At 51.5% G+C, this 24,470-nt stretch overlaps 2 protein-coding genes and 1 long non-coding RNA gene across 8 annotated transcripts in view; 2 read left to right on the top strand and 1 right to left on the bottom strand.

Moving 5' to 3' along the window:
• Window positions 1–574: 574 nt before the first annotated feature.
• Window positions 575–24,470, top strand: part of SLC35F6 (solute carrier family 35 member F6) — a 26,675-nt gene continuing 2,779 nt past the window's right edge. The window contains exons 1-7 of one of the 3 annotated variants that reach the window (XR_012004591.1): window positions 575–794; window positions 9,487–9,559; window positions 10,301–10,472; window positions 10,727–10,939; window positions 11,742–11,852; window positions 13,147–16,849; window positions 24,271–24,380. Coding sequence is in view for 2 of the 3 variants with exons in the window: in XM_072770747.1 (XP_072626848.1) it covers window positions 718–794; window positions 3,658–3,774; window positions 9,487–9,559; window positions 10,301–10,472; window positions 10,727–10,939; window positions 11,742–11,852; window positions 13,147–13,616 (1,233 nt within the window). In the remaining variant the exon portion in view is untranslated. Of the gene's footprint in view, window positions 795–3,657; window positions 3,775–9,486; window positions 9,560–10,300; window positions 10,473–10,726; window positions 10,940–11,741; window positions 11,853–13,146; window positions 17,804–24,270; window positions 24,381–24,470 lie in introns of those variants that run through there. The other 2 variants (XM_072770747.1, XM_072770748.1) reach the window with 2 other exon arrangements.
• Window positions 12,223–16,545, bottom strand: LOC140601597 (uncharacterized). 2 transcript variants are annotated; one of them, XR_012004594.1, is made up of 5 exons: window positions 16,410–16,545; window positions 16,101–16,216; window positions 15,334–15,883; window positions 14,114–14,204; window positions 12,223–13,662 (listed from the first exon to the last, which is right to left on the bottom strand). It is a non-coding gene; the product is annotated as an uncharacterized lncRNA (long non-coding RNA). The 2 variants fall into 2 exon arrangements; XR_012004593.1 differs by having other exon boundaries at window positions 12,228–13,662; window positions 15,334–15,397.
• CENPA (centromere protein A) overlaps window positions 18,374–24,470 on the top strand; it is a 22,361-nt gene continuing 16,264 nt past the window's right edge. For 2 of the 3 annotated variants that reach the window (XR_012004592.1, XM_072770753.1), the window contains exons 1-2: window positions 18,419–18,651; window positions 24,271–24,380. Coding sequence is in view for 2 of the 3 variants with exons in the window: in XM_072770753.1 (XP_072626854.1) it covers window positions 18,567–18,651; window positions 24,271–24,380 (195 nt within the window). In the remaining variant the exon portion in view is untranslated. Of the gene's footprint in view, window positions 18,652–24,270; window positions 24,381–24,470 lie in introns of all 3 variants that reach the window. The other variant, XM_072770754.1, reaches the window with a different exon arrangement.

The following is a 24,470-nucleotide window of genomic DNA, read 5'->3' as shown; positions in this document are numbered from 1 at the left end:
TAGAAGCCATAAATCTTCAGCGAAGAAGAGTAGGTCTTTCTACCATGGATGCCTCAGGGCAGCATGCCGGGAATCCACGAAGGAGCACCGGTGAGGGGCCTGTGCCATAGGTACGGATCTGGGGGAGAATGGAGAGCCTCCATGCAAAACCCCACTGTATCACTCACTAGCATAATCACAAGCAAATCAGTTGGCTTCCCTCAGTTTAGTTTCTTCAGCTATAAATGGTCTCCCGGGGAGCTGGAACTAGATTCCTGCACTTTTCCGGAAGACGTGAGCAGCTCATCCAGGGACACGTTCCAGGCCTCCCCGGGGGTTCCCTGGGCAAAAGAGATTTCCGTGGGGACGTTTCCACTTTGTGGTTCTCTCTGACATCATCCGGCTGGATCTCTTTAGACAGTCTACAGAACGCTCCGACATCCACGATGCACGCTCGCGGCACCTCCCCATCAGCCGCTTTCACAGACGGGAAGACCCGGGCGGGGGCCAGCGCGCGGGATCGGCCCGTGCCCAGACGCCGCTCGGGTGCCCGGCGCGCTCCCGGGGGGCGGGGCCACGGCGCGGGGCGGGGCCGGCGCGCGTCACGTGACGCCCGGCCCGGAAGCGCTCGCTCCCGAGACCCCCCAGGTGACGGGGTCGGGAGCTGCCGCCCGGAGCCAGCGGGGAGGTCGAGGTCGCGGGGATCCCTGCAGTTTCCCGCTCCCCTCATCCGCCGCCATGGCCTGGACCAAGTACCAGCTGTTCCTGGCCGGGCTCATGCTCGTCACCGGCTCCATCAACACGCTCTCGGCCAAGTGAGTCCGGGCCCGGCCGGGAGGGGAGGGGGCTCAGCCGGACCTGCCGCGGCCCGCGAGGGCGTCGGTGACCCCGCGCACCTTCCTCGCCCTACCCCTCCTCGGCTCTCCTGTCCCGGCTTCACCGGCTCGCCCGGTTTCTCTGGTCGGTTCACGCGGTCTTGGGGCCCCCAAGGGGCGCGAGGCCCGAGGAAATACGGGACCATGGCCGCGTCCCTGGCCGGAGGACCCGAGCCCGGGCTTTAATGGCCATGTGCTTGATCCCAGCGAGTCACCTCACGTCTCCACGCCTCAGTTTCCTCATCTTTAGACGGAGGGTGGAGCAGTTCCTCTCCGGCCCCTTCCAACGCTGGCGTTGGAGGCCCGGGCCCTCCAGGGGCTGTGGGCAGGGGTGGGTGAAGGGGCAGTCCCGCACTTGTGCACACGCTGCAATAGAAGCCATGCAGGCCGAGGAACCGGTGAGCGGGGAAGGCTGTGGATAGAGAAGGGGCTACCCCCACCCCCATGGGCTCCTCGTGGAGGAGAGGTCACAGCTGGGCCTTGACGTTTTGGTGGGATTTCTACATGTGGACTTTGGTGGAGACAGGGAACAGCAAGTCACATCGAAGTGTATTGTAACCAGCACCAAATGCCCAGGCCAGATTTTATCCCACAATCAAAGAAGAGCTTTTGAGCAGGGTTTTGAGAATGGTTATGATGAACCTGGTGGTCAGGTTGAAGAGTAGTTTAGTGCAGGGAAGACTATTGCAAAGCTGCTACTGCATAGCAGGTGGGGCAGTGAGGCAGGAAAGGACCAGACAGGTGGGAGAGACCAGGTGCAGAATGAAGCTATAAGGCCTGACCCACAGGATCAAGAGACAGTGACCCCTCCAGGATTTCTGCCTGGGAGAACAGAAGCCTCATTAATCCAGACAGGGAGGGCAGGTGAGCAGCTCAACTCTGATGCACTGACAGTGAGGTGTTTTGTGGGACTATGAAGACAGGCCCCAGGAGCTTGGGGATTGAGGACCCCGGGCTGTCATGAGGCTGAGGGGTTGAGCATCGTCTCCTCTGTGTAATGTACAGGAGACCCAGGAGGCAGCCCCTTGGCTTGGCAGTGCTTTGTCTTTTGCTCTGCCCTCTCTGTTTACCATCTCAGAACCCCCAGTACCCAGATCCTGACCTTTCTCTGAACCGATTCCAAGATGCATATGGAGAAGAGTTGATAATGGCCCTCTCCCAGCCAGACCTAACTTCTCGCTGGGCCCTGCCAGGCTCCACAGCAAGGGGGAGTCACAGTCACCCTCTGGGCTGTGCTCCAGGCCCCCTGGGGAGCGGGGGACTAGTCATGTCTTATTCTTCCTTAAGGTGTTTGATCACATGCTCCAGAGGAGAGGTCTGGGAGAGAGGTATCCTGTTCAATTCATCAAACATGTGTAAGGTACCTGCAGGGTTTGAAGCACTGACTGGACTCAGGTTTGAAGTAACCAAGAGAAGATTTAAGATGCTTAAAATCAAAGGTGAAGGGGACAGAACATACACACTTGACAACCACAGTGTTCTCCTTCACAGGAAGTGGAGCTCTGGGTGGACACCCCCCCCCCCCCGCCCCCTGTCTCTAGTTGGGTTCTGCCTTGAGCTATCTTGAGCTGGTCTCCTGAGCCCTGTGGCCTCCTAAAGGTCACTGCTTTTGCTGAGCCGTTAACTATAAAGGAGATTCAACACAAGAGCTCCCATCTCAGGATCTGAATGCAACAGAACAAGTCATCTGTCTGTCCATCTGTCATACCAGCCAAGGCCTCAGTCAAGTGCTTAGAAAGTGGCTGTAGGTCGGCCAGGGCTTCTGTCCCCACGGAGAGTCAAGATTGTCAGTTGTCACTGGGGTCAGCTGTGCTGACTCATCTCCTCCTTTGTCAGGGAGGAGGCCAGGGGAATCCAGGGCCCCAGGAGGCCTTGTCCTCAGAGGCCACCTGAGAAGCAGGAAGGAGATCCCCATGTGGGCCCCGTCCACTGCCAGGTTGTCTGATGTGGGGCCTCTTGGGAGCCTCCCTATCTCAGGTGGGCCCCAGAATTGGATCCTCAACAGCAGGATCCTCTCAGCCAGACTATGAGAAGGATGCCCTTGGAGAGAAAACATGAGACAGCGGCTGTGTACATTCTGGTAGGAATTATCGATTTGAAGTCACACCCTGACCTGCAGTTTCTGGCAGGGACCAACAAACTAAGACATGACCACAGCATATGCTAAGCAGCTGCCATAACCAGTGCCTGCCCCTGCTGCGGCCACCTTTTGTGTGTTAGTTTAATGAACTCTCATAACCAGCCTATGAGGGAGATAAACTCCTTGTCCTCGATCAGGAAACCGAGGTATGGAGAGATGGAATTGCCTGCCTGATTTCAACTCAGCCGTTAAGTGGCAGAGTCTATATGTGAGCCAAAGTAATCTGGCTCGAGAATCCAGGCTCTTAACCATCAATATGATATGAGCTAGGGCTCCTCTAGTCATTTTGGGGGGCATTTAAAGCTGTTAGAAATATAGAAGTCACCCATCCTAATCCCCACAATTTATACTTAAGGATCCATTAGAAGTTTCTTCTTGTGACCAGCTGGCTGGTGTCAAAGTGAGGACCAGAACCTAGGTCTCAGCATTTTAGTCCGATCCTTTTACATTGGCAGTACCCAAAATCCCGCTTCCCTGGGGATCTCACCAGAGTGCCCTCCCTCTGGGGCTGGGCAGCAAAGCTCTGTCCTGGCCCAAAAGATCCCGCTGTCATCCTACTTATTTTCCCACTGGAGTCAGGGTGCCGTTCAGGTTCTCATTTAGCCTCTCCAGTAGCCTCTTTCAGTTCCCCAGCCTGTAAAAGGAATGTGTTTCCATCCCCAGGTCGAGGGAAGAAACTTGGTGGAGGAGGAAGTGGGTGAGCACGTGCTACCTGCTGTGCTGGGACCACAGGGCAGCTCTCCCCTGGAGGCGGCCACTGTGCCTGCTCAGCAGGTTCAGGTAGGCTGCAGGAGACAGACCTGTCCTTGCTGGGATGGGGGCAAGGGTCCATCACATACTCAGAGGAGAAAGCCACCTGGCAGGCTGGCCCTTTGGTCCTGGCTCTAGGAGTTGGCAAAGGGCCCTTCACAGTGAAGGGGCTGTTTCTCCTTTCAGTGGCTGCTTTCTCACCCCTTGCCAGGACCTACTTATGATTCTAATACATCTCCTGCATATCAAACATCTTCCTCTCCCCGCCCCCCCGCCCCCTGGCACTGCTTAGGGCAGGCAGTCTGCCTGAACTAGTGCCTGTTTGGGGTCCTGCCCATTTGAGAGCCCCATTCTCCTGGGGTTCTGCACATAAAGAGCCAGGGTCAAGCAGATGCTCACCAAGTGTGGCTCTGATGCCCTTCTAAACGCTGCAGGCTGTGAAGCCCATGCCACCAGAGCAGGGCCAGGGGGTGACTTCTCCAACGGTCTGGCCCCTGATGTGGGGACACTGCCAGGAAAGTAGCAGGAGGCCTGGGACCTCTGGGCCTCTAGTAGAGGAGGACTGTCCCTCTCCTTCCTGTGTCAGCTCTAACTTTTGCCTTGGTGGCTGCCCCCACCCTTAGGTTCCATGAGCTGGCAGGGGGTGATTGCTTCACAGGGGTTCCTGCACCAGCCACAGAAAGCCTTAAACCAGGAGGTAGTATGTAGAGTGAAAAGAGTACAAGGCTTGGAAGCTATGGGAGTAGATGAGTCACTGGGCCTCTCGAAGCCTCAGGTTCATCTGTAAAATGGCCGTGACTTCCCTTCCTTCTACCCAGACACAAGGTAGGATCTACTGAGGAAGACTTGGTAAGACTTTGAGGACAGGCCTCGTGATCCTTTATCACCAACTGCTGTGACACCCAAAGAGTGGAGCCACCCTGCAGCCTTCCTGAAGATCCCAGGCAGGCGAAAGAAGCTGATTCACTGGGCTTGATAAGCCTGGGGCGCCAGAGGAAGTAGCAGAGATTCTGCAGGGAACTGGACATGCAGCTGTCACTCTGAGGCAGCCACATCAGCCACTTCCTCTGTCCATCCACACCCTTTCCCCTCTCACGTGGCCGCACGTGCCACTCCGAATGCTGAGCTTTGAGTTTGGCGGGGCCAGAGTGACTTACCCCCAGCGAGGGGAGCTCACCCCCAGCCTGCCAAAGCCCCTTCTCGAAGAAGCTGGTCTCCTGGCTCAGTCAGTAGAGCGTGCAACTCTTGATCTCAGGATTGTGAGTTCAAGCCTTGCATTAGGTGCAGAGATTACTTAAAAAATTTTTTTTAATTTAATAAAAAAGTCATAAACTGGTCTCTGCCAGCAGAAAGCATCTCTTGATGTAGCATCGGCCTGACCCTCATGGGTCCCCACAGGCCTCCTTCTGCCCATAAGACCATGGCTTTTCTTTAGAAAACAGTATCTAGAAAGAAGGGAAGGCCCATCTGCAGACCTGGCCCCTCTCCAACGCAGCCAAGGGAATGGGAAGAATTTGGAATAAGAAAGTGATGGGAGAAATTCAGGTGTTGAAGAAGGGGCATGGAACTGGACGTAGAGACCCCTGGGGACTAGCCCTTCTCGGCACCAGATGAGCCCTGTGTCCTTTGGCTTTTTGTCTGTCAAATAAGGAGCTTTCTGAGATGATGGTTGAGTTTCTTCTGTGTCAGCATTCTGTGGCTCTGTGGCCCTCCAGCCACCTCTGCTTCAGCCCATAGCATGGATGCACTCCCAGAAGCTTTCAGGCTGGAGCAGAGCTAGGCCATATTGACCCAAAACAAGGGGAGAGACTCCTGCTTCATAGAGGGGAAGGAGGGAGAAGGGGGAGGAAAAGACTTTCACTGACTACCTGCCATGCACCAGCTCTTCTGTATCTTATATTATTTATTACTTTTGATGGTTCATCAGTGTTGGCATTATTATCCTCATTTTATAGATAAAACTATTAACTTGTCCAACCTGTGAGACGTAAAAGTCATGAGCTTTCCTTGTATCCTGCTGCCTTTTCTGAATGTAAATTTGAGCAGATGGATTGGGCCCTAGACATGCCCGTTGTTAACTATAGGAATCTGAACCCCATCCTCTCCCCTCCTCTGCCCCAAGCCATCAAGTCCCCATATGTAAAATGAAGAACATGAAGTGCCCAGCACAGGCCTGGCATGAAGTCAGTATGCAGTGAAGTGTGCGTTTATAAAAACATGTAGTGAAGTATTTTTGCAAACAGCTGTCCCACCTTAGGAGCCTGTCATCAACCAGTCAACTGAGGCTGGATTTTGGCTCTTGTTCCATGCTATCTGGGGTCTATTTGTGCCTATGCAATGAGCTGAAGCCTATTTCAAGACCAGTATTCTTAGCCTGACTCCAGCCCCAAATCTCTGCAGGCCTTAACTCCTCCCTGCCTAAAGGAAGGCTGGGCCTGCTGACACCCAATCCTTTGGACTGCAAGCCTGCCCCAGGTATCCAGATACAAAAAGACTCCATTTCCCAGGCTGGGAACACAGCCAGCCCCAACTTGTTGAGGCATACCCACACCTTGGTGAAAGCAGAGAAGGCCCTAGCGGCAGGAGAGGGAGTGCAGCATCAATCAGCCTTAGGGCCAGCTCTGCACGTGGGGCCCACTCCTGGGGACAAGCCCAGCTGGTCCCACCAGCAGGTGGCACCTTGCTTCATGCAGACATTGTCTGAACTCTAGTACTTGCCTATATGCAAGGTGGAGTCTGGAAATCCCACTTATTATTATTATTATTATTATAATATTATATATATATATAATATATATTATATATATAATTATATAATAATTATTATTATTATTATACTTATTATTATCAAAAAAATGTTTGAGCTTCGGTATGCCAGGAGCTGGCGATCCAGAGATAGAGAAATTGCTGGATGCTGGGCTTCCACCCTCTCAAGTGATAATGACTCTAGAACACACACGGTGATCCGATGTGAGTTATCGTTACTGTAAGCTGTGTGGGGAGTAGCCCAGGGGAAGTTCCAGGAGACGGCTCGACCATTAGATCTGGGCGTCTACTGGAGCCTGCCATGTACTCTGGCTATAGTGCCATGATGAGGAAGGGGCTTCCACACATGCCCTCGCCCTAAGCTTCTAGTTGACCTTAATGGGCTTGGCAGGCCCTCCCTCTTTCCTCCTGGAAGAGCCCTGGCTCCAGCTCCCGGAATTTCCATCTCTGACTTGCTCTGGGGCAGTTGGCTCTGCACTCTGGTAAGGCATGACCTCTTTACTCTTCCTTGATGCTCCTCTGTTACACTCAGTTGCCTCACCCAGGCCCTCCCAAAGTGTTCTTTCTGCAAAAGCAAGCCTGAGTTGGAGAGCAGATACCACTGGTCTGTGGCCCTCACCTGCATCCCTGTCCAGCCTGGGGATCCAAGAGCCAGAACTTGCAGCAGATTGGACAGAAATGAGACCCCAGAGAGCAGGTGGTTTCTGTAGGGCGGGCTTTCTTTGCCCCATTGGTACTGGGACTGGTTACAGCCTGGTCCCCTGACCCATGAGACCTCCCCACCCTTCAACTCTCCTTTGATTCTCACCATTCTCTAGAACCACAAGCCCTCCTAACTGCCCTTCTTGGCATCTTTGGGGTGGGTGAGGTCTCCGGCTGTGAGCTCACTCACTGTGAACTAAATTTGCCATAGACCTGTTTTGTTCACTGGCCCCGGGGTATGTTCAGATCAATGAGTAGAAGTGGTCTCCCCCCACCCCCTCCCCATGGCTGATGAGGAATTCTCTCGCCATTCAGCCTGCCCTTCCTGCTGCCAGTGTCCAGGCGTTATGCCCATGCCCGGGCTGTGGCAGAGAGCTCCCTGTTCCCCTCCCCAAACTCAGGCCACGGAGAAGCCAGGGCTGGCCAGGATCTTTGTCAAACGTAGGCCCCAACCAGTGTCCCAGGCTTGCATCACTGTGCAGGGCACAGGAAATAAAAGGCTTCCACTTGCCTTTTGAAACCTCAGGCTTGTTGCAGAAATGAGCCAACAGAGTAGGGCTGGGTACTACCATGTGGCTGCTCTTGACAGACTTTGCAAGGAAAGTCATTTAAGAAAAAGAAGTCCTGGGCAGCCCTGGTGGCGCAGCAGTTTAGCGCCGCCTGCAGCCCAGGGTGTGATCCTGGAGACCCAGGATCGAGTCCCATGTCAGGCTCCCTGCATGGAGCCTGCTTCTCCCTCTGCCTGTGTCTCTGCCCCTGACTCTCTCTCTCTCTCTCTCTCTCTCTCTCTCTCTCCATGAATAAGTTAAAAAATAAAAAGAAGTCCTGAGTCTTGTATTTTAGACACAGCTACCACCTATGCATGGGGTGCTGCAGAAGGAAGGGCCCCAAGGCCCACAAGATACTGCCCTGGGTCTGCCTTGACTCAACACAACATGAATAAATAAAATCTTTAAAAAAAAAGGGGGGGGGGGAATCTCCAAATATCTAAAGGACTTTTTTTTTTCTTTAAAATCTTACATATTTATTCATGAGAGACACAGAGAAAGGCAGAACAAGCAGGCTCCCTCTGAGGAGCCCGATGCAGGACTCGATCCCGGGACCCCAGGATCAGGACCTGAGCCAAAGGCAGATACTCAACCACTGAGCCACCCAGGTGCCCCTCTAAAGGACTTTTAGGGGTGGCCCAGGTGGCTCAGTGGTTTGGCACCACCTTCGGCCCAGGGTATGATCCTGGGGACCCAGGACGTTGGGCTCCCTGCATGGAGCCTACTTCTCCCTCTGCCTGTGTCTCTCTTGAATAAATAAATAAAATATTTTTAAAAAAATAAATAAAGGACTTTTAAATAAAAGAGATTAGACCAGACCCCAGGAACCCAACAAAGCCCAGCAAACATGAAATTTGGGGAGCAGGAGCTTTTAGTTCATGGGTGGCAGACAGTGCAGGAGGATTGGTGGTAGCTGCCCAGGGCACTATGCCATGAAGAATTCTGGGCTTGTGTCAGGTTGCTGGGGAAGCATCCCATTCTGTTATGCCATCTGCCAGGGTGCTGGCGGGGAGGCCACTCCACTAGTGCCATGGACTTGCCACCTGCTTTACAGTCAGTGCTAGAAAGACCCTCCAAACCTTTCAGGTTCTATGAAGGTGACCGGGTGATCTTTGTCAGCCAGTCATTTCCCAAGGGCCCAAAGGCCCTTGTAAACCACAGACTTCTGATATTTTTTGTGCTATGGGTCCATTTGACGGTCTGGTAAAAACCTAGAATATTGTTTTTAAATGTGTGATTAAGGGATCAGATTACAGAAAAAGCCACTTATGTCAAAATAAAGTTATCAAAACACTGAAAAAGCCAATTTGTGATGCCGTAACGCATGTGTATATGCTTCTTAACACAAAAAAATTATTAGCAGCAGGTCTAATTACTGTAATTTTGTAGAGGCGACGAGTGTAAATGCCACTTCCTGGTGTCTGCGCTGATAACAGTAGCAGTGGCTTGTGTGTGTGGCAAAGTCACAGGTCCTATGGGGCCACAGTCACAATGTGAAGAAATGCTACGTTTCTGCTAAAGGCATCTAGGTCCCCACTTTCTGTCCTCAATCCCAGATGAAGGCTTTGTGCTGCAGAAATGGGCCCCTTGGCAAGGGAGTCTCACACTTGTCCAAGTCCCTTAAGTGTGGCCTCTTGGCATTGAGAGGAGCAATGTCCTCAGACACAGGGTCCGGGGCTGCAGAGCTTGCACACTGCCAAAGGTTTGACTTCTCTCTCCACTGCAGGTGGGCAGACAACTTCGTGGCGCAGGGCTGTGGAGGAAGCAAGGAGCACAGCTTCCAGCATCCCTTCCTCCAGGTATCTGCCCTATCCCACCCCCACCTCCTGCTGCCCCCAGGGTCAGGTGTCCCCCTCCAGACCCTGCTGCTTCCTGACCTGGGGCAGAGCCTTTCCCAGCTCTCAGGAAGAACCGGGAAGAACTGTCCACTTCCCTCCCTCCCTTACCAGAACAGAGACCAGGGTGTGAGAGCCCACGGAAGAGGGCAGAGGGCACAGCCCTCTCTGGGAGGGCTATGGCAGTCCCGGTGGGCAGCCACGCCCTGACGCTGTAAGGCCAGCCCTGGGGATGATGAAAACATCAACCCCAGTAACAAAACCTGCTCTGCAAACATGGGAAGCCCAGACTCCACTGGGATAGGGCAGACAAGGTAAATGGAAGGCAATTTCTTGCCAGACTGGGAAGCAGAGGCCTATATTTCAGCCCCTGCCCTCCCAGCCACTTGCTCTGTGACCTGAAGTCAGTTCTTGAGCCTCTCTGGACCTCCGTTTCTCCATCTGGAACTTGACCACAGATTAGCCTAGATCGTTGGTTTTCAGACCAGGCTTTATGCGGTTTTATAGTGTTTCTGTCCACATGTTTCTGGTGTTTAGGCCTTACCTAGGAGGTAGTCTCTGGTCTTCCACACACAGCAGCTCTGCTTTTGTCTGGTTTATGTGTCAAGTTACAGGTAAGCTTCCCTCTGAAGAAAGGCTGTGTTAAGATTTCATCAAAGGTGATTCTCCTACCAGCTGTAAACTTCTAGGGTTCTGTCCCTGCAGGCGGTGGGCATGTTCCTGGGAGAGTTCTCCTGCCTGGCTGCCTTCTACCTGCTTCGGTGCCGAGCGGCAAGGCACCCAGACGCCAGCATGGATCCCCAGCAGCCCTTCAATCCCCTTCTTTTCCTGCCCCCTGCCCTGTGCGACATGACGGGGACCAGCATCATGTATGTGGGTAAGTAGCCAGGCCACGCTGAGAAGGGCCCCACAGGGGCACTAATGAAACAGCCACCCCTGCCCCGGCGCACCTCACCCCTCCCCTGGCTCACCTCACCCCTGCCCCCCTCCCAGACGTACACGTGTACACACACACACAAGATTTACTGAGCACATACTATGTGCAAGGCTGGTCTTCAGCCATGAGGTCACCTCAGTGAATAGATAGCCTTGGCCCTCAGCAGCTAACATCGTGTGTCTCTTCTCTCCTAGCCCTGAACATGACGAGTGCCTCCAGCTTCCAGATGCTGCGGGGAGCAGTGATCATATTCACAGGCCTGTTCTCAGTGGCCTTCCTGGGGCGGAGGCTGGCACTGAGCCAGTGGCTGGGCATCCTTGCCACCATCGCAGGGCTGGTGGTTGTGGGCCTGGCCGACCTTCTGAGCAAGCATGATGATCAGCACAAACTCAGCGAAGTGATCACAGGTGCGATGAGGGCTGGGGACGCAGGGGCTGCCCGTCCTCTCCTGTCCTCAGTCAGTCAGGGAACCCAGCACAGTCAGCAGACTTCTGCAAGCTCTTCTCTATGCCAGGCCCTGGGTGAGGGAGTAAGGGGGACCAGTGGACTTGGGCATACATCTGCTCTCGAGGTGCCAGATAGAGCACAGAAAGGCACACACACCATGAGAAAGGGATAGTTAAGGAGCGGGAGGTCAGAGGAGGGACGTTTGTGCCATAAGAAACACACACATACTGCTGGGTACACATACTCCTGGATCTGGGAGAGGGAGGGAATGAGTATCTGTTGAGTGTCTACTATGTACCCAGCTTGGCATCATCCCCACTGTCCCAGAAAGGAAGCCTGGCAGCCTGTTCTATAATGACAGGATCTCTCTGGTCCTGAGGATGGACTAAACCAGAAATGTCTATCGCAAAGTCTTGTGCACCTCAGAAGACATGCTTATAACCCTGTTGTTCCAGTCACAGGCCCAGGTGGGCCCCTGGATCTTCTGGAGGCTTGGCCCAGGGTGGTAATAGTGCTTGCTCTGCTGGCCTGCCCCACCCCCCAGGAGCCAGGAGACCAGGCATGGGGCTGTCATGACTGTCTCGTGAACCATGTGGTGCCCTACAAAAGTCAGGGGCTCAGGGTGACCATGTCCCTGTAGGAGCCATCTACTCCAGCATGGAGCCCACCACCCTGCCAACAGCTCTGTGGCCGTGCTCCATCCCTTCCCCCCACCCCCACCCCATGCGGCCCAATCTCACCATGGTTCTCATTTCCCCCCAGGGGACCTGCTGATCATCATGGCCCAGATCATTGTCTCCATCCAGATGGTGCTCGAGGAGAAGTTCGTCTACAGGCATAATGTTCACCCACTGCGGGCAGTTGGCACTGAGGGTATGTGAGCACAGGGGCTGGGGAGCAAGGTACTGCTGCGAGGGCACCCACACAATGCTAGCATGTGGAGGAGATGCACAAGTAAGAATGCAGGGCAAGGTGCCCTCACCCATAGGGAGAGGGGGAGGGGCTCATCCCTTCACCTGTGTGCTGACAGAGACTCTGACCCAGGAGCTGGGGGGGATGAGGTAGAGGATGAAGGGAATGAGCACCCCACTCTAGAGGAGTTGGCCAGCAAGGAAGGACCAGATGGTGCGTTTGAGCTCAGACCACTTATGCTCAAGGGTTGCTTCACTTGCCAAGCACGTCTGAGGGTCTTCAGGAGAGGGAAGGTATGTTCGAGCTGCAACAAGAGTGGGAAGGAAGGAACGGATGTGGGGAGCTGGCCATGAGTATCGAAACCAGTAAGGAGTAGTTGGGTGACTTACAGATTTGACGTTGGGACAATGATCAGGAATTGAATAGGTCAGGGTCTTATGGAGAACCTTGAATGTCAAACGGATTTAGATTGTCAATGACAGACAGGGAGGAACCACCACAAGTTTGTGAGCAGGAAGGTAACTACCCAAGCCTTTAAGGTAACTACCAAACCTTTAACTACCCATTTAAAAATATGAAACCAGCAGGCAGATTAGAGCAGCACTAGCCAAGCATGGCCTGTGGATCAATCAGGGAGCCGTGTGCGCGCCACGGGCTTCTGGCACAGCGTTAATCATCTCGATCCACTATGTCATCAAGCACATTGTTTGCATCCACTCTTTTTTTCCCTAGCAAGACTTTCTTAATGAAGCAGTGCATTGATTTACATTCTAGTCCACTCCTGGTCACAGACCAGCGACCCTGGATTAGAAAACCATGTTTCTCCACGCTTGTGAGAGCAGCGTCGCCATCACAGCTGCCATTCTTTTGTAAATGAATACAATGGAATTTAAAAGTGCCAGAGAACATTGTAAAGATAGCCACTGTATTGTGAAAGTGTGCATGTGTGTATGTGCCTGTGCATACATATACAGGTCATTATATAAAATGTAGTTTTTATCCTTGCTCCGATTATAAAATATGATTATAGTGGAGCAGGGCAGCTGGAGCCCCCTCAGTAGGCCACGGTGAGTTCCAGATGAACAGGTAGCTCCAGAGCCCAACAGGGAGGAGCTGGCGTGAGGTGCCCCAGGACGGGGGCGCTGGCTGGGAGGGAGATCAGTGGAGCCCCTGCTGGGCAGGCTGAGCTGCCGGTGGGGGGGTGGGGGCTTGGGGGCCGAACAGAAGGTGCAGCATGCTTCTTCCACTCCCACAGGCCTCTTTGGCTTCGTGATCCTCTCCCTGCTGCTGGTGCCCATGTACTATATCCCTGCCGGCTCCTTCAGTGGAAGCCCCCGAGGGACGCTGGAGGACGCGCTGGACGCCTTCTGCCAGGTGGGCCGACAACCGCTCATCGCCCTGGCGCTGCTGGGCAACATCAGCAGCATCGCCTTCTTCAACTTCGCGGGCATCAGCGTCACCAAGGAACTGAGCGCCACGACCCGCATGGTACTGGACAGCCTGCGTACCATTGTCATTTGGGCGCTGAGCCTGGCGCTGGGCTGGGAGGCCTTCCACCCTCTGCAGATCCTGGGCTTCCTCATCCTGCTGACAGGCACCGCCCTCTACAATGGGCTGCACCGCCCACTGCTCACCCGCCTGGCCAGGGGCCGGCCCCCGGCAGAAGAGGGTGAGCACGAGAGACTGCTCGGTGGCTCCCGGACTCCCATCAATGATGCTAGTTGAGCCTCTCGTGGGTTCTCCGCTGCTACCTGGATGCACCTTGTCCACCCTGAGGCCGAGGCCACATAGGCTGGTGAGCCTCCCGTGTCCTGTTCCCAAAGGCCTCACCCCACCCCTCCCCAACGCCCCTTTCCCCTCCCAGGGCAGCTGCTGCCACAGGACCAGACACCCGGGTCCTCCTTTGTTACCACCCCCTGCAACTCCCACAGGCCTGAGCACAGTGACCGACCCTTGCCAGGCTCCCCTCAACCCCCAAAGCCCCTCCTGCAGCACTAGCACTAAATCATGAAGTGGAATTGCAGGAACTAACAACTGTAAGGTTTCCTCCTAAAACATAAGCTAACTTTGGTTCTCCAGAGAAGAGAGGTCAGTGAGCAAATTCAAACCAGACCTAAGCGCCATGTTTTCTAAAACTACAAGTTATTCGCCAACCCTGTCTTGGAGACCTAAGTCTTAGCTGGATTGTGCACAAACTCAGCAGATGTCCCCCAGCCCCTTACCTAGTGGCCCTGGGCCTTGGAGTCCTTGTCTAGAAAGCAGAAGATGCAGATGTTGTGGCTTCGGTGCCTCCCAGCCTCTGCTGGGCCCATCCTGTGGGAAAGGAGGAGCCCATTCTTTGCAAAGGCTCCTCTACCCTCTGTGCCTCCTCCCCATTGGTGTCCTGGCTGCCACACTCTGAAGGCCTCCCTGCCTGGGACAGATGACGGGGAATTCCAAGCAGCTCTTCAGAGCAGCTTTGATGAACTCTTCACCTTCCATTTTAAAGATGAAAAGACTGAGGCCCAGAGATGTAAGTGGTTTTACGAGAGTGCACCTCTGCAGTGGACTCTGGCCGAGCAGCCTCGTGATCTGCTGCAGGCTGGGATCCGGAGCATATCTGGACTTCAGCCGTACTCCCAGCAACCTGACTCCATAGATATCCCTCCGGGGTAATGAATTTGCCAGGACTCCACCATTTAGAGGAATTCTGGTCTCCTAGACATGAGCTAAATGCTTAACACTAATCCTCTGGTGTAACAACCTGCACAGGTGGGTGTAGATGAGGAAGCCATGGCCCAGAGGTGTTAACTGACTTCCTCACAGAACCAGGATTTCAAGCTAGGTTTGCCTGATTCCAGACCTCCAGCCCCACCCACCGTACAGGTCTCCCTGGGGTCTTTGGGGTACATTTCCCAAGGCCGGAATAAAAGCTTCATGTGCTGTTGTCCTCCCCACCCTGAAGAGAGGGGACTGGCATTGGGGGGCCCCAGGGAGTGAAGCAGTCCTTCCTTACGGAGTTCCTCACTCCGTGGCAGTTTCTGGAGCCTCAGTCCATTTTTCTGGGCAGCTCAATCATAAAACAAAACACCAAATGCCTTCCTTAAAATAGATTCTGGGGGAAGGGATCTTTGACACGCAAAGCCCTTAGGCTGTGTGGGAATCAGCAGGTTATTACAGTTTGTTGGGAGAAGAGGGCCTCTCCATGCCTCCAGCTCTGCGTCTCAGGGGCCCCTGAGCTTCTGTGGGCCACAGTGTGTGCCACAGAAGAGGGAAATGGAGGGTAAGCGTGGTGGGGACTATAGCTGCCTTGTCCAAAAAAACTGGGGCCTTAAAATGTCATTAAGACAAAAGGGAAATTGGGAGCGTGGCCTTTCCTCCCCCCCCCCCCCTTAAATGAGAGGGAAGTTGCACAAGGGTTAAATATATCAGGCCTGCCACCAAATCAGGCAAATCATTTTACCTCTGGAGCTTTGGGTCTTCACATCTCTAAAATGGGAAAGCCAGCCTCCATCTTGCAGGGTGAGCTTGAAAATTACATAAGATAATAAATTGAAGGTGCCTGTAAATGCCAACACACAGGAGTGTTGTGGAAGACTGCACTGGCCACCAGGGCGGTCTGCCAAGGGCGTGGAAGTCCCAGCAGAGGCACAGCACAGAGCATCAGTTTTACTCAGAGGGAAGGAAATGTTTTATTAAAATACACCATCATGGAAAGAAAAACTATACCATAATTGAGGAGAATGTAAAATTCACATCTATTTTAAGACAAAACTAGATGCCTCAAAAATACTTTGTGCTGACAGGAGGTGCCTTCCCAGCCCCTAGAGGTGTGTTCGCTCTCCTGTCATTTGAGGGATGCTTTGGAGGGTGGGTCCGAGAGGCCTTGCTGGTCATGTGGATGAGAAAGTAAGCACCCCCACTCTCGCTGAGGCTGGAAGGTTGTGGAGGATGTTTTCAGTGGAGTAAGAGGGTTCTGAATTGTGGAAGTTTGGTGGGGAGGTTCTGAACCTCTGTAAAATCAGAACCAACTGATTGTGAGCTTCTGTAAACATCAGTTCAAAGACTATAATTTAAAGCACGTGCATCAGAGTGGATTGCTCAGTCCCTGTCCCTTGCAGAGTGGTCTTGGGGCAGGGGCTTCCTGTAGGACTGCCATCCAGAACCCGGGGTAGCCCTGGGACTCCTCCACCAGAAATCTGCCCACAAGGCAGAAATTTAGGACCTTACCAGGTAATTCCATCTGCCTTCACTTTGTCCAAAGGTCTCTGCTGGTTTAACAAACCGCACTCGAAGAGGTCAGAGCTCTGACTCCTGATGAGGTCAGAAGTGGAGCAAAGGGCCACCTGGTATAGAAAAGGTAGAATCGGAAGTCAGAGAGCTGTGTTCTCAGCCCCACTTCTACTTTGGGTGACCTTGGACAAGTCATTTTATCTCTCAAGGCCTAAGCTACCTATAAAAAGGAGAAGTTCTGAGCATTACTAAATATGTACACCTCCCTGACCGGCTTACAGGTTAACCTCATTCTTTCATATTCACCTTGGCCAAGAGCCCCTTTGGCCTTTTTGTTGACTACGTGCTTTCCAACCTTAAGGTCAGCAGGGGATTTCCCCTAGTTGTAAAAGTTTATAAATCACCCATCTTCATCAAGAACACTTGTCAAAAAATCTTTGGTAAAGGATTACAATCCCAGAATTTAGCCAACTGTATTGAGAACGGATGTGCTCCAAGGGCTGTGAATCCATGAAAGAAAAACAGGAGACAAATGTGTAAAGAAAATTCCAGCACAGCGTGATGTGCATAAGAGGCCCTTTGTATGAGATACAAAGGAGGCCTTACAGGGAACTCTAGAACTAGAACTCTGAGAGCGCCACTGGAGCTGGTTGGTAGAGAATGGGCAGGAGTCTCCCAGGCTGGCAGGATGGGATAGTAGGGGTATTCCAGGAAAAAGGAACAGCTTGTAAGAAGCACAGAAACATGTAAGTGATGTATTCGAGAACTGCAGGTAACTAGACCGGTATGCCTGGCAATAAGCATGCTGTGCTAAAGGTGGCCAGAGACAAGGTCAGAGAGGTGGGCAGGCACCCATATGGTGCTGTGCCTTTTAGACTGTTAAGGCGTGAGAACTCTATTTGTAGACAGTAGAGTACCGGACTTCTCACCCCACCCCTCATCACAGTGGACCCATGGAGTATCCCCCCATACAGCTGCTTCCCTTTTCTTTCCTTCTTCCTTCATTCTTTTTTCCCTCTTTTTAAAAGTTGTAAAATACAACAGAAAACCATCTTGACCATTATTAAGTGTCCGGTGGCATTAAATACATTCACATTGTTGTCCCACCATCCATTCCCAGAACTTTTTTATCTTCCCAAACTCTATAGCCATTCAACATGCAACACTAACCCTTTCCCCTGAGCCCCTGACAACCACCGTCGTACTTTCTGTGAATTTGGCTATGCACCTAATGTAAGTGGGATCCTACAGTAGTTCTCCTTTTGTGTCTTGTATGTTGCCTACCTCAATGCCTTCAAGGTTTTTCCTTGTTGTAACATGTCAGAATTAACTTTCTGAATAATAGGCTGAATAATATTTCATTCCTGGTATACACCACATTTTATTTATTCATTTGGGGCTCAGTTGTGAATAACATCACTGTGAGCATTAGCGTACAAATACAAATAGGTTCAAGTCCCTGCTTCTAGTTCTTTGTATACCCAGAAGCAGAATTGCTGGGTCGTGTGGTAATTCTACATTTAATGTATTTGGCTGATCAACATACTGTTTTCCACTCTGGTTGCACCAGTGAGGAAGGGTTCCATGAAATCACTGATTTTGTAATGACATCTTCCTTGACTACAATACACGTTAACTGGAGAACATTTAGAAAACGCAAGAGAACCAAGTGCAGAAAATAAATCTTTATTCTAACTACACAGATGTACATTTGACCGGAATGTGTGTGACCTCCAACAGGAAGGGAAGGGGTGGTTTCCCTACAGGGCTCCTACTGCACTGCTGGGGAGTGTGATCCCAGACGACAGCGTCAGATCCTGGCCGTGCCACGACCCTAGTCATGGATAACGTTCATGCAGTCAGACTGGCTTCTGAGCCGTATTCGTGGGGTGTCCCTGGAAGGGCCACATTCTCTGTAAGTCTGTCTCCTCCTCTTTAAAAGCCACGTCAGGGCTGATAGGACAAAACATAAAATGTCCGAACAGTGATTTGTCTTGAGGAACGCGCTCTGCAAGCGCACCGACGTCTTCAGGACAGTGCTTCCTTTTGTCAACCACGAGGCACCGAGGGCGACCGTCCGAGCCCTCGAAACAGCACGGCCGCAAGCTCCCGCCTCCTTTCACTTCTCCAAGTTCCCATTGGCTGGTTCATACCGCCGTCCGCGACGTCCCCGTTCTCTCCTCCAATCGCCGCGCGCGCCGGGCCTCCGGCCTGTGCTCCCATTGGTCCCCCGCGCAGTCGCTCTGCGCCAGGGTCGTTCCAGAAGCAGCCACTGAGAGTTGCCGAATTCGGGTTTTAAAAAACGCCGCGAGTGTAATCGACAGAGCGGGTCCTTGGAACCGAGGCGGCGCCGGGGCCGGCGGAGCAGTCTCCTGGTCCTGGGCTCCCGCAGGACGCCAGCCTCGGTCCCCGGACCCCAAAGGCCGAGAAGGAGCCGCAGGGCCACCACGCCCGGCGCCCGCCATGGGCCCGCGCCGCAAGCCCGAAGTCCCGAAGAGGCGCCCCGCGAGCCCGGCCCCCAGCGCCCCCCGGCGGGGCCCCTCCTTAGGTAACCGGCCGCAGCCGGCCCCCCCGCTCCCTGGCCTCCCTGGCCTCCCTGGCCTCCCTGGCCGTGAGGTGGGCACGGCCGCATCCAGGTGCCCATTCCACGGACCAGAAGACCGAGCTCGCGCGCGGACCCCGGGTCCGAATCTGCCGACTTCCGGCCGGCGCTCCCCTGCTGGCGGGCAAAGCCGGGCCGCCTACAGCACCTGCTCGGCCCGGCCCAAGTTCCAGGCCCCGCAAGGGACCCGGGAAAGCAATTAGAGGAGCAGAAAGGACGGCCCAGGCGGCCTGGCACCTAATACTAAGTCTTACTACTAGTAGCGTTTATCGAGTACTAACCCCTACCAGGCATTGCGTTCCGCTGCTTGGGTGATTTAGCTCAACTTTACATTGTGCCCATTTTTCAGATGAGAAAACTGATGCGCAGGCAGACCAAGTAACTTAAGGTCACACAGCTTGCTCCAGCAGACAGGATTTTTTTTTTTTTAAGTGTTTGTGCTTTCTTTTTTTTTTTTTTTTTTTTAACTGCAGAATTATTGGCAGCTTTTTGTGACAATTTCAAACAGTTCTACTTTCAGAAGTTGCCTTTCCAGGTGTTGGGGTGTGTGTATGTTTCTTCAGTGAGTGGTGGTGTTGGGCCCAAGTAGAGCGCTCTCACCTTGTTCCCTTCCTGAGGTTATTTATGGATCCGGAAAGAAGACTAGTTTGTGGTCTTCGGTTTCTGCGCTCTGTGGTCTGGTGGATGGGAGGCCCACTCAAGCAAGAATTGTTCTGGCAACAACTGCTTTACTTGTCTCCTGCAATGTAGTTATGAGCAGGGTGGGAAAAAAGCGTATTATGGGTTATTTTCTTCCCTAAAGATTAAGAACCTTTGCATCCAGCCAGCTAGCTTGCTGAATTCTCTTGTTAACTTATTGTTCAATTGCTTCAACTGAAATGGTTAAATAGGCTATTGTCTGCAAATAAGGACTTTCGAATCTTTTTCACTTTTCTATATTTTATTTCTTAGTGTGTTGGATTAGTGAAGCTCTGAGATTAGTATTGAAATAAGAGAAGTGGTTTGGCCACCCTTGGCCCATTTCTTTTCTTTCTTTTTTAATTGTGAACTCCATGCCTAGTGTGGAGCCCAACGTCAAGCTTGAACTCTCAGTCCTGAGATCAAGACCTGAACTGAGATCAGGAGTCCCACACTTAACCAACTGAGCCACCCAGGCGACCTCAACCCCTGTTTCTTTTTTTTTTTTTTTAATTTTTTTTAAAGATTTTATTTATTTATTCATAGAGACACAGAGAGAGAGAGAGAGAAGCAGAGACACAGGCAGAGGGAGAAGCAGGCTCCATGCAGGGAGCCCGACGTGGGACTCGATCTAGGTCTCCAGGATCACACTCCAGGCTGCAGGCGGCGCTAAACCGCTGCGCCACAGGGGCTGCCCTCCACCCCTGTTTCTAATTTTTTTTTTTTTTTTTAGATTTTTTTTTTTATTTACTCATGAGAGACACACACACAGAGGCAGAGACACAGGCAGAGGGAGAAGCAGGCTCCATGCAAGGAGCCCAATGCGGGACTCGATCCCGGGTCTCCAGGATCACACCCTGTGCTGCAGGCAGTGCCAAACCGCTGCGCCACCGTGGCTGCCCCCCTGTTTCTAATTTTAACATGAATATTGTTAAGTACGCCATTGCTGTTACTCTTCAATGTAGAAGCATCCTTCTATTCCTGGTTAAATTAAAGGTTTTATCTCAGATGGACACTCGGCACTTCCTGGCAGTCCTCCTGTGCTTGTCTGGCAGTCTTGCTTTTCCATTCTCCCCATTGACTATTCATACCTTTTTCTTCAAATTCCTACAACTCCAGCTTCCCAACTCACTCTCAGTTGATAATGACCTTGTCATGTGCTTGTTTCACTTAAGGAAGCCCCCAGACTGGATTCTCCTTATTTTCTCACAGCAGAGACCCCTGGTCTTCCCTTCCTATCAAAAGCCACTCACTCCTCCTACATGGGCTCTTGGTCCTATTTTTCTCTCACCTTCACTGGGCTTTCTGTTGTCCTCTCCACTTGCGCTTGGAATTCAGTTCGTGCTCTTTACATTGTCATTCCACAAATGTGCTCCGCTCTTTCTGATCCAGAGACAAAGAGCAGGGGTGCTTCTTGTCCCCACATCTCTGTCTCTCATACTCCCCATTTCTCTAGTGCCCTTCATAGCTACCTTTTTTTAAACAGCCAGACTTAAGACCACACGTGTGTGTTTCCCCTCTTCCCAGGCTTCCCTGGAGCCTGGGTGAATCTAGTCTGGCTCCCCACAACTACTTCCCCTCCTTCTAGTGCACTCGAAGTACTCTTGTCAAGGTCACTAGCTACTTTAATGTTGCTAAATCCAATAGACCTGTCCATGTCCTCTTCTTGCTCTGAGAAGCATTTGACACAGGGGGCCACTTCCTGCTAGAAACATTCTATCCCCTTGTCACACACTGCGGTTCCAGTCTAGTGTCCTTTACTGCCTGTGCCACCTCCCCGCAACAACTTGACGTTGGACTTCTTGCTGTCCTCCTCCTCCTTTCATTCCCTGGTTGGTCTCGTCCCTTCCCAGGACTCTGCATACCACTCCTGCATAAACAGTGCTCACATTTGTATCTCTAGCCCAGATTTCTCCTCTGACTCCAGATCCCCCCATACCTAGCTGCCTTTCTACCTGTGGGCTCTGGGGTATGTCAGTGGAGCACGTCTAAAACCACACTTTGGGGGCACCTGGGTGACTCAGTGGTTGAGGGTCGGCCTTCAGCTCAGACTGTGATCCCAGGGTCCTGGGATGGAGTCCCACATTGGGCTCCCGGTAGGGAGCCTCCTTCGCCCTCTGCCTGTGTCTCTGCCTCTCTCTGTGTGTCTCTCATAAATGAATAAATAAAATCTTTTAAAATTTTTAAAAAATAAATAAAACCAAACTTTGGGTTACTCCCTCCAACCTCTTCGTGCCCAGTTTCCCCCACTTTAGTGACTGGCACAGCACTGTCTAGTTGTGCAAGCCAGAAACCTGTGAGACATTCTTTTCTCATATCCCCATACACAAGTAGGTCCAGGCAGTTCTGCCTCCAAGTCAAAACCTGAATCAGCCCACTTGTCAGCTCTACTCCCACCCACCAGTCCCCACCACCAGTATCCTGGCCTGGCTGCTGCTTCACTTCTACTCTTGTCCCTTTCAGTTCTTTCCTCACTCTGCAGCTGGACTCCTTGTTAAAATGTAAGTAGATTGGGGTGTCTGGGTGGCACAGCCGGTTGACTATCTGACTCTTGGTTTCGGCTCAGATCCTGATCCTAAGCTTGTGAGATGGAGCCCCACAATGGGTGGGCTCTGTGCTCAACATTGTGTCTGCCTAAGATTCTCCCTCTCCCTCTGCTCTCTCCCTATTTATTTGAGAGAGAGAGAGAGAACGAGCAGGAGGAGGGACAGAGGAGAGGGAGAGGGAGAAGCAGACTCCCTCCTGAGCAGGGAGCCCCATAGGGGGCTCCATCTGAGATCATGACCTGAGCCGAAGTCAGATGCTTAACCAACTGAGACACCTAGGAGCCCCAATAAATAAATCTTTAAAAAATAAGTAAATAAAAGGTGAGCAGATCTCCTCTCTGTCTTGCTTAAAACTCTCCCAGTTTCCCATGACATTTGGGATTAAAAATACCAATTCCTTATGTTGACACTGCAAGACCCAACTCTTGAACATCTAACCCCAGTTCTTCCCCATGATCTCTGGTTGGTTACATTCATTACTGCTTATTCTGTGGCCTGGGTTTCACATCTCCTACTCCTCTGAGGTTATTTATTACACATGTTTTTCTCAGAGTCTCTTTTTTCCCTGTTAACTCCGATTCCTCCAGTGTTGGTCATTTTGTTTATTGAGTTTGGTTCCTTCCTTTCATGGCATTGTCCTTCTCACATTGGGGAGATTGGGTTGTGGTCATCCTTCCATTTTCTGTGACTGCCATGTCTGTCTATTAAAGGCTGCCTCCTAGTGACGGTGGATTGCCGACCAGTGGTGGGGGGAGCATGGCTCCTGAGTGTGGGGCCACCTCCTTTCTCCTCAATGTCACCAGTCCCCTGGACACTGGCCTGTTTCTCTGGCCCACATTCCCTACCCAGAGATAATGTCTTCAGTGCCAGCTGCAGAGCACAGGCATCTCTGGGTTGCCTCCCTGTCACCTGTTTATTCGTGCAGCTCTTCTAAGAGTCTGTAATTAGTTCACTAATAAATCCCCCACCCCCAACGTGGATTTACTACTTGGTGTGGCTCCTTTTTCCTTGGCTGGACCTTGAGTAACATTTCTGAAATTAATTTTCTTCTTCAAAATGTAAGTTTTCGGGATGCCTGGGCAGCTCAGCGGTTGAGCCTCTCCCTTCGGCCCAGTGCGTGATCCCGGAGTCCCGGGATCGAGTCTCACATCAGGCTCCCTGCATGGAGCCTGCTTCTCCCTCTGCCCCTCTCTCTCTCTCTCTCTCTCATGAATAAATAAATAAAATCTTTTAAAAAAAAATGTAAGTTTTCATAGAGTTCTTTTTTTATTCTTTGCTCAGCTTATGAGAGGTTCATTTTTTTGGGTCCTTGGTTTTAATTATCCAGCAAGAGAACTATTCTTTGTTTTACTCTCTTTTTCATTAGTTTGGCTTATTATCTTGAATATTTGGTTATCTGCTTTTGGTTTAATTTAATAATTCTCTTCCTAACACTTGAGTTGAATATTTAGGTGTCTTTTAATGCTTTCCTTTTCTAATGGAGAATCAATCTCTAGCCTGTATGTTTTCTTCTAGTACCATTTAGCTATAAGTTTTGAGATGTAGACTTTTGATTCATTTCTAATAGTCAATATCCATTAAGTTTCCTCTTCGACTTTGTTTTGTATTCTTGTGTTTTTAATCTCAGATCAGAGTTTGGCTTCTTTGACCTATACTTTGGGAGGTATTTTTAAGATTTTTTTTTCTTTTTTGTTGTTTTTGGAACCAGGCTTTGAGCCAAAGGCTCTGGCTCCATAGCCTGGTGACCCAACACGGGCACCAAGTTATGCACATCTCCTTGGCCACAAATAAGCTCTGGCCAATTGTCTTCACCTCTTTGGGCCTCAGGATAACTGAGACAGGGAACTGTGCTTGAAAACCTTACAGATTCGTTCCAGCTCTTTAAAAAAAAGAAAAGAAAGACTTAAACACAAAATAACTGAGTTTCCAATCCAGATGGGAAAGATAGGAGAGATGCCCAAAGTACTGTGGGGCTCAGAGCAGGGAGGTGACCTATCAGTTTGGACGCAATTGAGAATCAGGAAAGCCTTCATGAATCAATTTAGAAGCAATTGGGAATCAGGAAAGCCTTCATGAAGAATTGGCATTTAAGATAATACCCTTAAAGGATCATTATTGAGGGTAAGATCCTCAAAGGATGACTCATTCATTCAACCAATATTTATTTAGCAACTCTCTGCTGTTCAACAGTTGCTGAAGATAATGATAGTAAACGATAGACTGAAATCTGCTTTTGTGCAACTTAACAGAGACTAGTGATTTGACAGTTTGCCTATCTCAGCCAAGCTGTGAGGCATCTCCCATTGACCACTGTACTTGATGACCCAACTCTTCTGCTCAGGCACTTCTTCCCGTCACCCTGGTTCCCGAAAACATCTGGTTATGAAGGAGATCCGAAAGCTTCAGATGAGTACAAACCTGTTGTTAAGGAAGAACCCCTTCAGCCGCCTGGTGAGTTCCACCCGCCCCCATGCTACCTCCTTTCCTTTCTTTTTTTTTCTTCTTCTTTTTTTTTTTTTACTACCTCCTTTCTTTAAATCT

This window comes from Canis lupus, chromosome 12, assembly GCF_048164855.1.
Source record: "Canis lupus baileyi chromosome 12, mCanLup2.hap1, whole genome shotgun sequence".
NCBI classification, from domain to species: domain Eukaryota; kingdom Metazoa; phylum Chordata; class Mammalia; order Carnivora; family Canidae; genus Canis; species Canis lupus.
The sequence above is the reverse complement of the archived record's forward strand: the minus strand, read 5'-3'. Positions and strand labels throughout refer to the sequence as shown.